At 38.4% G+C, this 15,994-nt stretch overlaps 1 protein-coding gene across 7 annotated transcripts in view; it reads left to right on the top strand.

The window, feature by feature from the left end:
- Positions 1 to 15,994, top strand: part of OCA2 (OCA2 melanosomal transmembrane protein) — a 220,655-nt gene that overhangs the window by 53,221 nt on the left and 151,440 nt on the right. The window contains exons 1-5 of one of the 7 annotated variants that reach the window (XM_084528711.1): positions 1,093 to 1,300; positions 10,333 to 10,369; positions 10,658 to 10,756; positions 11,381 to 11,569; positions 15,228 to 15,285. In XM_084528711.1, coding sequence (XP_084384837.1) covers positions 10,368 to 10,369; positions 10,658 to 10,756; positions 11,381 to 11,569; positions 15,228 to 15,285 — 348 coding nt within the window. In that variant the 5' untranslated portion in view covers positions 1,093 to 1,300; positions 10,333 to 10,367. Of the gene's footprint in view, positions 1 to 1,083; positions 1,318 to 3,968; positions 4,007 to 10,332; positions 10,462 to 10,657; positions 10,757 to 11,380; positions 11,570 to 15,227; positions 15,286 to 15,994 lie in introns of those variants that run through there. The other 6 variants (XM_084528712.1, XM_084528713.1, XM_084528714.1 and 3 more) reach the window with 6 other exon arrangements.

The raw sequence follows: 15,994 nt of genomic DNA, 5'->3' as shown, positions 1-15,994 counted from the left end.
CCTTGAGGTCCCTACAGATATCAGCCTTTAAGGGCAGAAAAAAGATATCTGGTGGCAAAACAGAACCCAACACTGTGGAACGAGTTTCCTGAGGCTCAGAAACTGTATGTGTTTACATGTTACAATGCTCTTAGTGAAGGGCTGCTACAGGGAAAAGCGTAATCTTTGTGAGAAATAAACTGCATTTATTCTTGTATCGTTTCAATCAATATTCTGCAAATGTTGACAGTAAATAGTGTATTATTATCAGCTACCTTTATATTCTGCCTCGTTTCTTTAATTTGTTCCTCTGGGATTTTCAGTGTTTTAAAAAAATACATGAAAAAGAAGCATGAAAATCTGGAGGCTAATATAAACATTGTTTGTGTGAGGCTTATATATTTTTTTTAATGAGTAAACTCACTCAAAGTTCATAGAATCATAGAATCATTCATGTTGGAAAAGACCTCTAAGATCATCTAGTCCAGCCTTTAACCTAATACTTACAAGTCCACCATTAAACCATGCTACTAAGCTCTACATCTACACATTTCTTGAAGACCTCCAGGGATGGTGACTCAACCACTTCCCTGGGCAGCCTATTCCAATGCTACACAACCCTTTCAGCGAAGAAATTTTCCCTAATGTCCAACATAAACCTCCCTGGTGCAACTGGAGGCCATTTCTCATCTTATCACTTGGTGTTTGGGAGAAAAGCCTGATCCACACCTCTCTACAACCTCCTTCAAGGCAATTGTAAAGTACAATAAGGTCTTCCTGAGCCTCCTTTTCTCCAGGCTAAACAACCCCAGCTCCCTCAGCTGCTCCTCATAAGACTTCACCAGCTTTGTTGCCCTTCTTTGGTCATGCTCCAGCACCTTGTTGTCCTTCTTGTAGCGAGGGGCCCAAAACTGAACACAGTTCTTGAAGTATGGCCTCACCAGAGCCAAGTAGAGGGGGGTAGTCACTTCCCTAGTCCTGCTGGCCATGCTATTTCTGATACAAACCAGGATTGATGTTGGCCTTTTTGGCCACCTGAGCACACGGGTGGCTCACATTCTACCACCTATTAACCAATACCCCCAGGTCCCTTTCCACAAGGCAGCTTTCCAGCCACTCTTCCCCCAGCCTGTAGTGCTGCATGGAGTTGTTGTGCCCCAAGTGCAGGACCCAGCCCTTAACCTTGTGGAACCTCATCCAGCTGGTTTCAGCCCTTCAGTCCAGCCTATCCAGAGTCCCCTGCAGAGCGCTTTTACACTGGAGCAGATCAACACTCGTGCCTAACGAGTGTTGATCTGGAGTCGTCTGCAAACTTACTGAGGGAAGTAAATTTGTCAGGTTGATTGTATAGTCAATATGAGGGATGGGTGGAGGAAAATGATTTCAGGAGTTCTGCCCCTTGCCAGTGACTGTAACTATCCTAGACCAGACCTTTAGATGGCAAAAGTTATATGAATAATTTCAGTGTCTTATGCTCAGCCAAAAGCTGAAAAAGAAATTTTAATACCTCCATTGTAACCAAAATAATGAAAAGATTAAATATAATGGAAGAACTTCCATTCTAGTGAAAAAAAAAACAACATTATTTTATCAACTTAATAGTGCTATTTCAATATATAATAGCTATATCGCTCCTACAAATGATTTTTTAATCTTAAAAATTTCCTCATGTTTCTGCCTACTCTGAGTATTGTGTCCTAGATTTGGAGAGAATTTTAACATTTTTTTGCTGGGTCAAATCCACTGAGATCAAGGTCTAGATAAAGGCCAAATGAGTTACAGCGTAATGTCTTAGGAGGACCTAATCATTTACCAGATATGTGTCTGAGCTCTTGAACTTGCCTTGTTTCATTTTATAGTGGACAAAGGACAAAATACAAGTCCCAGCAAGGTTACATTAGTTGGGATCCAGCATGTGTTTTTTAAAATAATGTTTAATTTGATGAGATCTTGAATTTTATAATCTATGGGGTGGTCTGTTGTTTGCCTTTGCCTCCTCTCTCCAACATCTCTCCAGGCACAGAAACCAATCATACTTTTTTCATGTTGTTAATGATTTTTTTTTTTCCTATATCTGTCATCTGCCAGGCCTTTTCCTTCCTTCCTTCCTTCTTTTCATCTTCTTTTTATTCCCCTTCCCCTTCCTCTACCTTTTTCCTTTTCTTTTCCTTTTTAAACTCTAAGCAATGAGAATACTTTGTTTTTCATTACAAAGTTAATTTTTTTTTTCTTTAAAAGTTGCAGGTATGAATAGTGTTATCTCCTAATTCCTGAAATAAAACATAACAGAGCAACAATTTAAAAAAGAAGAAAAATGGCTTCTTTATGATTTCATCTCTAAGTATAGCTTACTAATTACTCTTTTCAATCTCCAAAGCTGGGGTGAATAGCATACAAAACCAAATTTTGAGTATGCAAGGCCAAAAGCATAATTACATGTGACAGTTTGTCGGTACATCACTTGGATTAATGAAAATTATATCAAAAAAATCCTTTCTCATCATTCTGTAGGAAAGTGTTCCCTAATTTTGGATATGGTCAATGGTCTTCTAACAGTACTTAATTTTCTTTTATTGTCCTTAAATTGATCCAGTCCGATAGTGAATCTTCATTCTTCAACATACATGTCCCAAACCTTTGAGAGTACAACATTTCACCAATGTAGTGCTTGGAGAATAACTTTATGGTCACATTGTGGAATCGTAGAATGACTTGGGTTGGAAGGTACCTTAAGGATTGCCCAGTTCCAACACCCCTGCCATTGGCAGGGATGCCACCCACTAGATCAGGTTGGCCAAGGCCCCATCCAGCCTGGCCTTGAACACCTCCAGGGATGGAGCATCCACTGGCTTCTCTGGGCATCCACAACTTCTCTGGGCACATCATCCAGTTCCTTTTCAGACCTGTCTTTCTGCTCATGTTTTTGTCATCCCAGTGCTTCTAATTGCATCTTTAAGAGACCCTGGTTAGATAGAAAGTTAAAACATAAAGTTGTGACTACTTTTTTAACTTTTGAGATTCTTGGAATTGTCTCACAAACTGTGAAAAATTATGCCCCTCCTCTCCACCTGTTTTATTTGCCATAAATTCAGTTAGCATCAGAGTTGGTTAAGCTAAAATCCCATAACGAATGCCAAAGAGAAAAGCTGGCATTTAAAAGCCAGGCTTGCAGAATATACTAAAGTATTATGAATGCAGCCATGCTTAAAGAATTGCTGATAAATTGCCTCCTTGTAGCAGATTCATTTTCCAGCATATTCTGCAGTATTGGAGAATAATACCTCTTAACAGGTTATCTATGTAATCCACAGAGAGACTGGGTTTTGGAACTTGGACCACTACCAACCCTGGCTACTGCTGCCTATTTCAGATTTGTAGCTAGCTGGCAGTCACCAACAGCTAAACTGTTTTGGCAGCACCTGCTCCTGAAATGTATTTTCTCCTTCAGACTATCCACAGTTTTTGTATGCTGCCCCTGGTAGCTTTCCAATTGTCTTTGCTGAAGCAGAGAATGGAGAGGAAGAAACAGCAGCTATGCTTTCTCAATACAACCTGTTAGTCTTTCAAAGGGTGGTCTTTTTGTGTCTGCCCCATCACTGTATTCCTGCTAGGTGGTCACAAGGCTCTGGGCTGGCCCTGGTTCCTGTCCTAGTCTCATCCTTATTCCTCCACTGCTTGCTGTGGGATGGGCCTTGGCTGTGGAGGGCACAGCACTGCCAGCCCCATAGCCACCCTCTGTTCCTGGCTTCCTCCTGATGGGGCAGTCAGCCCATGTGGCATCATGACATGGGAGCAGAAAATGCACGGAGAAGAGCGTAGTCCTCTCACGTAGAACCAGATGAGCTTCAGGGCATTTTAAGGATTGGGGCAGTTTAAGGATTAAGTATTTTCTTTTAGCTTCACCCAGTGCAGTGGAGTCCTGGTCGATGTATGTTGTTAACCATATCCTGAAGTCTTCTTGATGGAGATTTCCCCTGGCAGAAGCAGGCAAAGGCTCTTGAGGAAAAGGAGCAGTCAAGTCCTGGAGGTATCCGAAAATTGTATTTTTCAGGGGAGTGCAATAACCCCACAAAGACTGATTGGATTTCAAACAAACAAACAAACAAACAAAAACACCAGAAGTGTTATATTTTCCAAGCTATTTCTGAACTTTAAATTTGTCTTAATTCTTCAAGTAGCAGAATATTGAAAAAATAGAGGAGAAGACACCACTGCCACATCTTGTGGGACATATCCACCTCCCAAGATCCAGCAGAACTGAATGAATTCAACACATTACTTAAGTCCTATATAAGGAACCATTTTTGTCTGGGACAAGCTCAGCACACATTTCACTACATCTGTCTTAAGCATGCTCTTTATTTGCCTGGGGACTTGGCACACAGCAGGTGCTTCTCAACATGAGACCTGCCAGTTGGCTTTGCCTCTGGCAGTGCCTTGCTGTCAGGTAGTGCCAGTACCACAGTCCTCTGGGGAATCCTGTACAGTCCTGTCTAATAAAAAATTAGGAAAGTCAAAGAGAAAATGAGCCTGGATTAAGTAATGCTTTCATTGCTAAATTTCCCTGACATTTTAATAGTGCATGCTTTTAAAGGGTTGAGAGGTTATTGGCTGATTTAGTTGAAGCTACATAAAGCAGTCATGGGGAAATGTCTGGAGCCTGTTTAGAGATGTGAGCTGTGGAGTCTTCGATCCTTCCCTTGACAATTAGTATATCAGTTGACCATATTTCATTTGGTGTGGGTAGTCATAACAGTTCCTCCATGACGTGCTACCACTAAGGACAAATCATGATGGAGGGTTGTGTCTCTGTGTAGGCACTTACATATCATGAGGTTGATGGATGTATGCATACTGCTGCTTAGTCCACAGTCAGTGTTTAAAAGCTGAATACTTGGATTTTGGTCAGCACAGTTAGTACCACACAACTACTGTCCAAAAGTGGATTTGATTAGATACTGACAAATACAAAATCTGGTGGAAGAATGTGTGTTAAATGTGATCAAATACTGGTATAGGCTTGTCTTTTTGTATTTTTCTTTTGTTTGTTTGTTTGATTTATTTTTGTTTTGTTTTCATAAAAAAATGTTTTTCAATTTATTTCTACAATGTGCTTGTTTACAGCTATGATAAGAGTAATTAGTTCAGTACACATGACTTAATGTAAGGATAAATATTCTCTAATCAAGGAAGAGAGTGCTTCTGAAACTAGGCTTTAGCCTACAACAATGTAGAAATGATAAATTAAAATCTTATAGTTGTTTCTAGACTCCTGCATGATTAATTATCTCTCATGTTCTTACTCAAGTCTTCTCTAGGAAACTTTCCTTAAGTTTTTATTAACTTTGATATAATCTCTTGTCTCTATAGTAATTTTAGTCTTTTGTTTATGAGGAAAGCTCACACAATGTTTTAGCGACTATTAATTCAGGAAAGTATGCTACTTTTTTTTTTCTTTTTTTTTTTTTTTTCTTTTTTTTTTTTTTTTTTCTGAAGAGATTCTGCTTTAATGTTTTATGTAGTGAAATTCTCAATAAGTTATGTTCAAAACTGCTGATGTTCTTGCACAATATGTATGCTTCCATATTCACCTCTTCTGACCCAATCCTTTCTCCATAAGTGAGAATCATTGCTTTCTGTTGTCATAGAAATAGCTCTTTTACTGATATTTGCGTGCATGACTTAACATATGAAGCATTATATTTGCTGATGTTTAAAATGTATGCTTTTTTATTATAGGGAGTGTAAACTTAATGTATTGTGTGTTGTGATTGATCTTTTCAATATGAGGCTAAATAATAGGCTCTAACCAAACCTAGTGAATATTTTAAATGTTTGCCAGCTAACTAGGATGAGTGTGGTCTTTTTCTTCTTCAGGTTCCTGTAGGTACCTTTTGGTATCCTCTACTTCAGTGTATTTGGGATTGAAAGGTTGTTCATTGCTGAAAAATTGTTCCTAACAAAATCATTTAAAATGGCATGTGTAAACACATCAGAAAGGTCTGAAAAGGCAGTGCTCACATGTTCAAGGTGCAGGAATGGAGTTCTCTCTGTGGACTTCATCCCAAGTCCCCTGAAGACTTTGGAAGTAATAATTTGCAGTTAATGGAAAACAGTAGCTTGTTGTAGACTCTTCTGCCACTGACTCTGAATAACACCTGAAGAGTTGTCAGGTCATCGGAGGGAATGGCTGGAGACTCCCACATTTCTTCTTTTCCTCTGCAGCTCTCCTTGTGCTCTTCTGCATGTCCAGGAGGTCAGGGGGAGCCTACTTCTCCTTACACTGCCCAAATGAGTGTAGGATATTGAAGGTCACATCTCCGCTTACAGCTGTAGTGAAGTACAACTTACCACTGCTTGGGAGCAGTGGCACATCCACAGATTGTGGGGGCTTCTGCAATAGATACCTTTGGCTTGTATACAGACCCTTGTATTTTTTAATGTGTTGGTGGGATCCTTCTCCGTCTGCTGTCAGACAGCTGGAGCTTCATCTGTGGACACCATGGCTTGGCAGGACCTGCTCTATCATCTGTGGCAGGGATAGACCTCCTACAGCTCTGGTTCATCTTCTGGGTTACTATGGAGACAGAAATTGTAATTGCTTGAAAGATTAGCAATAGGAAAGTATGACTTTGACTGCAAGTAACGAGCTCAGAAAATGCACACTTCCTCAGAACAAACCTATACTCCTGTGGAGAGAGCCAAAATCTGTATATAAGGCTGTCACAGCAGTAGCCAAGTGGTTAAGAACACAATCTTCTATTTGAAAGATTTCTTTTAATTAAAAAAAAAAAAAAGCCCAGCTGTAGCAAATGTGAAAATGAATGTGACCACAGCTGTAGTTACACAGGAGGCAGGTCATACTCTTCTTTTTATAATGTCAGTTCTATATGGATCTTTCCACATGAATGTTACTTTATGAGTCTTTGAAGGAATCCTCATCAAATACTTTCTACTAAGATTTTGGTTGGTTGGATGCTTTGCCATTTTAAGTTACGGTGTCTCAGAAGAATGAAAGTGTTTCTGCACAAGTACTTTTCTCATCTCTTTGGAAGGAAAGTGAAATGGGAATGTTTATCTTTTGTGCAAAGGTCTATGTGTATGTACATATAAATTCACACATATGTAAATGCAATTTTTTCATGCCTCTTCTCATGATGTATAACATGCTAATGACTTTTGACTCTGAATCATGAGAGAAAAACAATGGGCACAAGTGTTATCCTGCTTACCAGCTCCTCACCTGCACATAGTATAAATTCAGACCCATCTTCAGATCTTAAGAGCAAATCTATTCATAATGTGCTAACCAGCTGACCTAGTGATTAGCTCCTTGGTAATGTTGATGAATTGTTGTAGACTCTTCTGCCACTGACTCTGAATAACACCTGAAGAGTTGTCAGGTCATCGGAGGGAATGGCTGGAGACTCCCACATGAGTGGGAGTCTCCAGAGAGAGACTGCGCTCCATTCTAGTGCATAGGTATGATCAAAGTTCCCATCTGTTTCGATCGTGAAGGTAACATTCAAAGTATGAGCTGATCTCAGGTTTTGAAATACGTCACACTGATTACTTTCTTTTATTTACACAGTGTCATAATTGTCAGCCACTTGCAGGGCCAAAGAGCATTGAGAATGATGCTGCTAGCATTTTTGAGCACTGCAGACTTGCTTTCGTAATAGCAAGGACTCTTTAGGCCTTCCCACATTTTGTTTGCAGAAAATCTGAAGCTGATGATCAAATCCTGCTGTAGTGTCTCTGCAGAAGTGTGAGAGGTGCAAAGGTGCTTGCGTTAGGCTTTCTACATTGGGATGATGTTCATTTTTATAATCTGTGCTATTCTTTCATGATTTTTTCCCCCAACATTTCTTTCTAGAGCTTTCAGCCTTCAAGATTTTTTATGCCCTAATTAGCTTTATTGTTTATATTACTCTCACACTCTAATTAGGGTAATCACATCATGGGGGAGTTGAAGCTCTCCTGCTTTTTCTCTAATTATTTTTGTTTTGTCAAGCCTGGCTGTTTCCCGCTGCTTATTTTTGTCCATGTGTTTTTACTCTTTACAAATTGATGTTGTCATGTACTAATGGCTTTCATTTTATCTGAAGAACCTTCCCAATTTTACTATATTGGCCCTTCTTGGCAATCTGTGAAGCTCTGTAGTCCCATTTAAGTATTGCAAGACATATACCAGTCAGCGGGGATAACAGATGCACAGAATAAAGAGAGGGTAATGTCTTTAACTAGCCTTCTGGATTCTTCACTTCATGTTTGGTCATTTAAATAATCTTCCACCAAATCTTGGGCCTCTGCCTGGTCGCCGTAGCTGAAGTTGCTTTGCCTTGCAGCACTGTTTCCACAGTGGTCACTCATTCATGGTAGTGATGTGGACTTACTGTGCACTCTGGGATAAAGAGCAGAACATATCAACTCTGACATGTCTGTGATGAAGCTGAACGTATGCTTACCTGAGGATGTCTACACAAAGTGCCAATTTTTAACTGGCCAGTGTTTCTGTGCTGCTCCAGCTGTTCTGCTATCAGTACTTCAGCTCAGTATTGGGAAGCTTCTGGGTTAAAAGCAGTTTCAGAACTAGTTTTTCTGAATTCACATGTGATTACCATGCAAGAGTCTTTACATAGAGGCAGCATGATCAGCTGTTCCACTCTCCGCTTCCCTTTTCATGCATGTGAGGAGTGGTGTGTTACGAGTCCCTGCCCTGCTCACCATGCAGACCTGGGCACTGCGGCAGGACATGGTGGGTTTGTGGTGGCAGCACGCTCTCATCAGCCCTCACTGGTGCTTGAGGATGGGGATTGTTTATCTATCTCTATAGATTTCTATATATATATATACACACAGAAAGATAACACAAAGCAGTTTAGGTAATACACTAACAATTAAATGGAAGAAAATGGATGTTTTTGTAGAAAGTTTTCTGTTTACTGATCTTAGATTTTGCACCTGTCCTACGAGGAAAAGAAGTAAAGTAAGTGTGGAAAGGTTAGTGGTATGTACAATGTAAGGTTAGAGCAGAATAGCATACCATACAATACTTTTTGGAATCTTTTTCTTTCTTTTGTGTGTGTGTGTGTGCATGTGTGAAACAAATGGCATCATTTTTTTTTTTTTTTAACATCGGAAACAGCTAATCAGTCTTTGCATCAGTTAAATTTCTGAATGTGCGAGTTCAAGGCCTACCATCAGAATTTTTATTAAATGTGTCACCTTGGGATGCAAATTCCAAATGTAAAGGAATGCCAGGATCAGCCAGAAGCATATCAGTATTGCTTTTGAGTACACGCTTAAAGTCCTAATAATGTTTTTACTCTCCTTATGGATTCCATTCTGTGAAAGCTCTAGGTAATCTTTTACATCTAAGGCTATGATAAGATTAAAATAGCACTTGCTGTAAAATATCAGAGTTTCTCCACTTAAACATTTTGTGTGAATGATGTTCTCCTATTTAAAAAAGGAAGTACTTTGATAGTTTCAAAGTATGCAATCATCTCTTCACAGATGATGTGTCAGTGCAATGTAGCACCTGAATTCTAATCTGTCCAGCGTTTGACCTGATGTACTGGATAATTCAGTCTCTCTAACACTTTGTTCTCTCTTATTGAGACTGCAAATATGGTGCTTAAAGCAGAGTTTGAAGAAGTACTTTGCCCACTCAAGGCTAAAATAACCATATCCATTTTCTACACAACTAGCATGGCTCCTGAATTGGTAAAACTACTCAACAAGAAAGCTGAAGCATTAACCAGAGGTTTTAATTTTACTAAGTCTGAATTTTCAGAGTTACAGAGTGGCTGAGGTTGGCAGGGCTCTCTGGAGGCCATCAGGACCAAGGCCTGCCCCAGCAGGGCCATCCAGCGCAGGCTGCTCTAAATGGTTCAATTATTTCATCTCTCCCAGATGCTTGCTCCAAAGTCAGACCCCCTTTATTGTGTTTGATTCTCTTCAGCTGTCCCTTAAACTTCAGGATTTAAATTTTAGCAAAAAAAAAAGTAAAAATGCTAAGCTGCAATATGGCAAGACATAGCTCGATCTTGGTTAATTATCTGCAGCACCAGTACCAAGACTTGACAGAAACTGTTTGGAAGTGGTTGTGCTGCAGGGATGATGTACTTCAGATAAAACTTTCTTCCCTGTGCAAAGGGAGGCATGGTTGCTGTAGAGTTTACTAGATTTCTGTTATCTACATGTATGACCCAAAGGACACATGTGGAACAAATATTATCCTTTTATTTTGTTTTCTATGGTATACTTACATCAACTTACATGAATATATGTAATTATTTTCCTTAAGATTTTTTTTTTTTTTTTTTTTTTTTTTTTTTTTTTTTACAGTGCAATTGTTCCACTGTAAATTTAAGCTCTGTGAAATGTAAGCATCCAAGTGTTGATTATTTGTATATTGCTCATCTGGCATTTGGAGGGAATTTCATTGACTATTTTAGACACCACTTTTAAGATGAGGTAAATTTCTCGTTTGGTCACCATGACTGTAAGGGAGTAACTACTATGACTAGTTCAAGCTTTGTGAAAACCATAAGTTAGGCAAACTCCATTCCTAAATTAAACTAATTAGATGCTCTTGTACCAAAATATTCTGTAGAATTGCAGTGAATTGTTGCAATGCAAATTAACTGTTCTTTTTTCCCTCTCTCCAAAGGTATCACTTCAATTTTTCCAAATTATTCAGCTCAAGGTCAAGAAACACTTGCTTTACAGAGAAGACACCACTGCTGAAGGTCTCCTCAGAGGACAATGGGTTGGTTACTTTCATTTTACTCAAAATACTTTTTTTTTTTTTTTTTTTCTCTTTTCTAAGTTCTCTTCTATTTAATTGTGCATGGTTCTTTCTTATATCCTGACAGCAAACCTGATGGGAAATAAAGTGAATGTCAGGGGTTGCAAGCAGAGAATTACTTTGGAGGAACTTGAGTGGAAAGAAGGGACTGTAAATGGGACAGGGAATGATGTAAGGTCTGAGGTCAGGGTGATTAGAAAGTCCTTAGGACAGGCAGCTGCTCTCATTTGCTTCATGTGATGTTACATCAGGTGCACTGCAAGATACAGCAGAGCTATGTGCCCAGTTCTGATGAGGATTTTACACACTAAATCCTGAAACATGTATGCCTGGTACTTCAAAATGCTGATTCTCTCAGGTACACCTGAAGCATCATGAGGTCTTTATCTTTGATCTGCTGTCTATCCAGCTGTATCACCAAGGGGAGCTCTGTACTGAATACATGTAAATCTATGTTTTTGTTTTTCCGTTGAAATACATCATAATGAAGCTAAGAATATGTAAGGTCAGTTACATATACTATCTGTTGAAATAAACCACTGTTTTGTTTTATTTATTTTTTTATTTACTGAAAATGCGTGACAGGTTGCTGTGCATGGCTATTCACAATCCAGATTTTACCACAGATGATGATTCATGGGACAACAGCTCTGCAGAATTTGAGCAAAGATTTCAACTGGGAAGTGAAATGACCAGTTTGTCTAGATCTGCTTCTTCTGAGAAATATGAAATCTTGGACAACCTTCATGCCAAGTTCAATTCATCAAAGATGAGGTCTGAATTCAAATCTTCAGTTACATATTTTTTGCATTTTTTTTTTCATTAGTTTTAGTTTTTAAGTATAGCTGGCTAGAAAATGTTTTATTTTCTGCAAATGAATAAAGTAACACTCCATATTTAGGCCATATTTTGCTATTGATAATTTATAAATAAACCCTGATGACATTGATTACAGCCTAATGATCAATAGCCGCTTGTTCTTAGAAGCATTAATCACAACTCCTATTCTAAATTTGAAATTAAATACTGTCTTTGCTTTTAACATTTTGAAAGCCATTTCATAAAAGCCTCTTTGTTGACTCCAGATTTATTTTTCAGTGTGCTTTTATGAAATATTTGTCTTTAATTAAAATATATATATATACATACACAGTTTTTTAGGTACTAACAATGATTTCTGGAGTCATGACAGTAGCTTTTCACAAATACACAATGCAAAATATAAACAAGAACTTTTTTTTTTTGTCTTTAGGTACATCTATATATTTCACTCTTTGATTACTCTCAAAGTAATCTTTTGCCTCATTTAGGCGACGATGACCTTGAATCTTTTAATGTATTAAAACATGTCAATATAGTAAGAGCTTAAATTCAAATTTTCTCAGGATATTTTCACCTGGGGTTGTAGCTAACAAACTCTTTAATCTCAGATACTAATTCTCTCTGTCTTTTCTGGAGTTTCAGCACTTTCACCTACTTTGGTTTGGACCCTGCTAATAGTGCTAAAGATTTGCATAGAGCCCAGTACTGCATGTCCTCATCATTGATCCATGGAGCTTTTTTGACAAGATGTCCATGCCTCTTTTCCCAATCTGTATGTTGTCTTAGCTCATCACTTCACAATTGTTTTCCTTCTTTCATTGTGCATATGGTACTGTGTGGAGTGCCACTCTCCTGCACCGCTGCTAAACAAATGGAGCAGGAGAATTTCAATGGCTGCAATTAGTGCAATATGAGCAGATGTGAAGAAGTTTGGCAGGCGTCTTTCTTCACGCTCACAGTAGCTTTCCCTGGTATTTCATGGAACAAAGGCATCGAGCGGGAGAGCAGAATCAATTGTTTCCAGTATAGCATACGTTTATAATCTGGAGAGTGGTGTATTTCTCTGGCAGAACTTCCTGTGAAATATTTTCATTGCTATAGTGCTGGTTGTACATATGGGGCCAGCTTCTTGGCTGTCGTAATTCAGCATAACTCTGCTGAGATAATAAATGGAGCTAAACTGCCTGACACCACATGCAGATCAGACTAAAAATCATTTGGTTTAGAACAGGGGGTGAAATCCTTCATAGATTTATACTTCATGCATTTCCAACTGAAGTCAAATAGGATTGCGCTGGAGGCATATATCAGCACAGAGTTTGGCATGCAGTTTGTGCTTGCATCACCATGCCAGATTAGCACTCTGGAAAGAGACAGATTGCAAAACACGGACGAGTCAAAGGCTCGTCGCTTCTCAACTGTAAGCTGTTAAAAGCACTGCTTCCTTAATACAAAATGCCATGAAAACAACCAGATGGGAGGAAAAGAGGCTTTAAAATTCTACATTTAATAAAATAACCATTTCCAAAAGCTTTTTTTTATTATATCTTGACAGCTCCTTGAGATGAGTTTCTGTTATTTGCAGACAAGTGTTTATAAATTTATGAAGTCTTAATTAATGCTTTTTGATTTCTCTTATGTTTTAAAATCTAGTTATTACTGTTTCTTGGTTCAACAGTAATTTGAATTTTTATTATTTGGAATGATAATTTGGAAGTGCAAACAGAAAATACTAAATACATTAAAATTAAACCAATCTGGACTGGGCTTTAGTAGTTCATAACATGATAAGTTCTCAAAAATACTGAAACAGCTGTGATGTGAAGATAGGGAGACTAGACAAGTAGGAGAGAGGCTACATGACAAAGCTAGTGCTAGGTATTTTCCATAAATCATACTCAAAAGAATACTAAAAGAATCATCAGCTGAAAGAATTATCAGAATTATGTGGGGTGCTGATAATGACTTTTGCTGTCATTCTTCTCTTTTCAGATCTTTATTATACTCTCTCCCACCCTACCTTGTTTTTTGTTAGAGCAGGGCTCTCTGGTGCTTCTGGAAGAAGCCACCTAGCTGGCTTCCTGTCTTCCTTTGCTTTCTCTGATGTTTCTCCTGTGCAAAGTTCGCATAAACTTGCTAACACTTCTTTTTTTTTTTTTTTTTTTTTTTTTTTTTTTTTTGTAGGATGTTTTAGTCCCTTTGTACCAGTTTGACTGTGGCATCATATTTTAATCAGCTACCTTTTTTTTTTTTTTTTTTTTTTTTATAAACTCTAGAGGAAGGAATTTTTAGGAAAAAAGTTTTTTCAAAAAATGGGTCTCCGGTCACTCATATTACTTTCAGTCAATGAACTCAATTTAGGGACTTATATCCACTGTGATTAATAATTATTTCTGACTCCAGATTACTCCACTTTAATATTTTGTTCTATAGCATCTGTCAACAGAGCTATTTATTGCACTGTTCCCTTCTCAACTAATTATCCTAGTGACTTGAAATGTTTTTCTTCTTGCTTGTCATCAGGCTTAAATCAAACCTTGCATTTATCATTCTCTCAGAAAAGCAATGATTTAGCGTTTACTTTTGAAAAAATGTGATGAGAACATCAGTGGCTTCAATTAGTGAAGAGATGTAATAAGGGCAAATAACAAAAAGAGTTCTGTAAATTAAGACATCTGTGTAACATTCTGATGGGCAACAAGAAAATAATTAAAGAGTTGCCTCTTATGGTAAGATAAAAGAGCTGGTAATTTAACAGTGATAAATCTTAAGATTTCTTACTTGAGAGCATAATTTTTCAACATTTGAATTTAGAGTTATTCTTGCTTAACCCACTCCGTAGTAAGCTCTGACACTTCAGAAGATTTTATGGCATTGAATCTCCAGAACTGGGCATTCCCTCAAAAGGAACAGATGTGCTATGGAAAAAAAATTGAGTTTTGCTAGACGGTTTATGTAGAGATGCTCACACAGCATATTTGGTTTGAAGATATACTACTAAAACTGGGAGATTATTAAAGCTTGCTCTTGTCTTCAAACTATCTTTTCAGGATGCCTATTGGGCATCCTATGAATAACTTTCAGGATGCATATTGGAAGTCTGGTTTTGGGGAATTCGTTCATGACAGTACCCCTCTATGCAGCAATCTGTCATTTCTGCTCAGATGTGTCACCCTCCTGCAGTGGCTATGGTTTCCTTTGCAGCCCTGGGAGAGGTCAGGGAGAATTAAAGGTGCTTTGGGTCTCTTGGGAGCCATCAGTAGCAGCAGGGAAGTGGCTCCAGGTCCCAGCACCAGCTCATGCTGCAGCATTCACTTGGCTTTCCTGAAGGGTAAAACTTCCTTCCCATGCATTAAGAGCAGTCTGGTGGCAGAGTGGGGACAAAAAGCCCTTATAGTCACCAGGGCTTCCTAATCCTTTGCTGACCCTGTGTAGTTGTGTTCACACTCTGACATGGTGTGATATCACTTCTAAGTGCTCAACATGGTATTTCTGAAATGGCAGAACAATTAAGAATACTTTTTTTATTTTATTTTATTTTATTTTATTTTATTTTATTTTATTTTATTTTTAATAACCATACAGTAAATACATGTTTCTTACTTTTCAGGTGCTGTCTAAAATTCCTGAAAGTTTCAGGTCTTTTTATCTTTGTAGTTGTCTGCTCTGTAAGTATTGAATTGGCAATCCTTTCCCCCTCTTTCTATTAAATTTCTTACAATTAGTTTAAAACAAGTTGTGATATTTGGTCTTTGGTAATAAAAAAATGTATCAAGGGTGGGAGGAAGATGGCAAAAAAAAACCAAAACAACAAACACAAAAATGTTGTGCAGGTTCTTATGCCTAATCAGACAACTGCTCAGTGCACTAGCCGCCACCCTGGACAATGTAGTAGGGCAGGTAGCTGGGTTTGAGCAGTCAGTTTTAACTTAAATTTGTGTGTCCTCAGTGTTTCCTTCTTGAATTTAAGACGGGTCTTCAGATGTTGCTTAAAACTTGGGGAATGTTGGTAGGTTTTTCCTCTAGAAAAATGTGTATCTCCTCCTATAGCCCTTTGAGCAGCCATTCTCTCATGGAAGCCACTAAAATGTATAAAAAATTTTTGTGTCCTCTGCTTTTCTGAGTGGCTGCTGAAAAAGGGCAGCTGGGAGCAGTTCCCACCAGTGAGCACTAGCAGTCAATAAGAGTAGGCAGGAACTCCCCAGAATATGAGTGTTGAAAGGAAAATCTACAAAAATACAAGAGAAGATCTGTGCTCTCTAGGCAGACCAGAGACCCCAGCATGTCTTTAAAAAAACCTCTCCCATTCTCAGTTCTTTTTTTCTGACTTCTCTCTTTTTCACCACTCTGTTCTCCTTCCTTCTTCCTCTGGTTGAC

Source organism: Aythya ferina (genome assembly GCF_964211825.1).
Source record: "Aythya ferina genome assembly, chromosome: 1".
Classification (NCBI taxonomy): domain Eukaryota; kingdom Metazoa; phylum Chordata; class Aves; order Anseriformes; family Anatidae; genus Aythya; species Aythya ferina.
The sequence above is the reverse complement of the archived record's forward strand: the minus strand, read 5'-3'. Positions and strand labels throughout refer to the sequence as shown.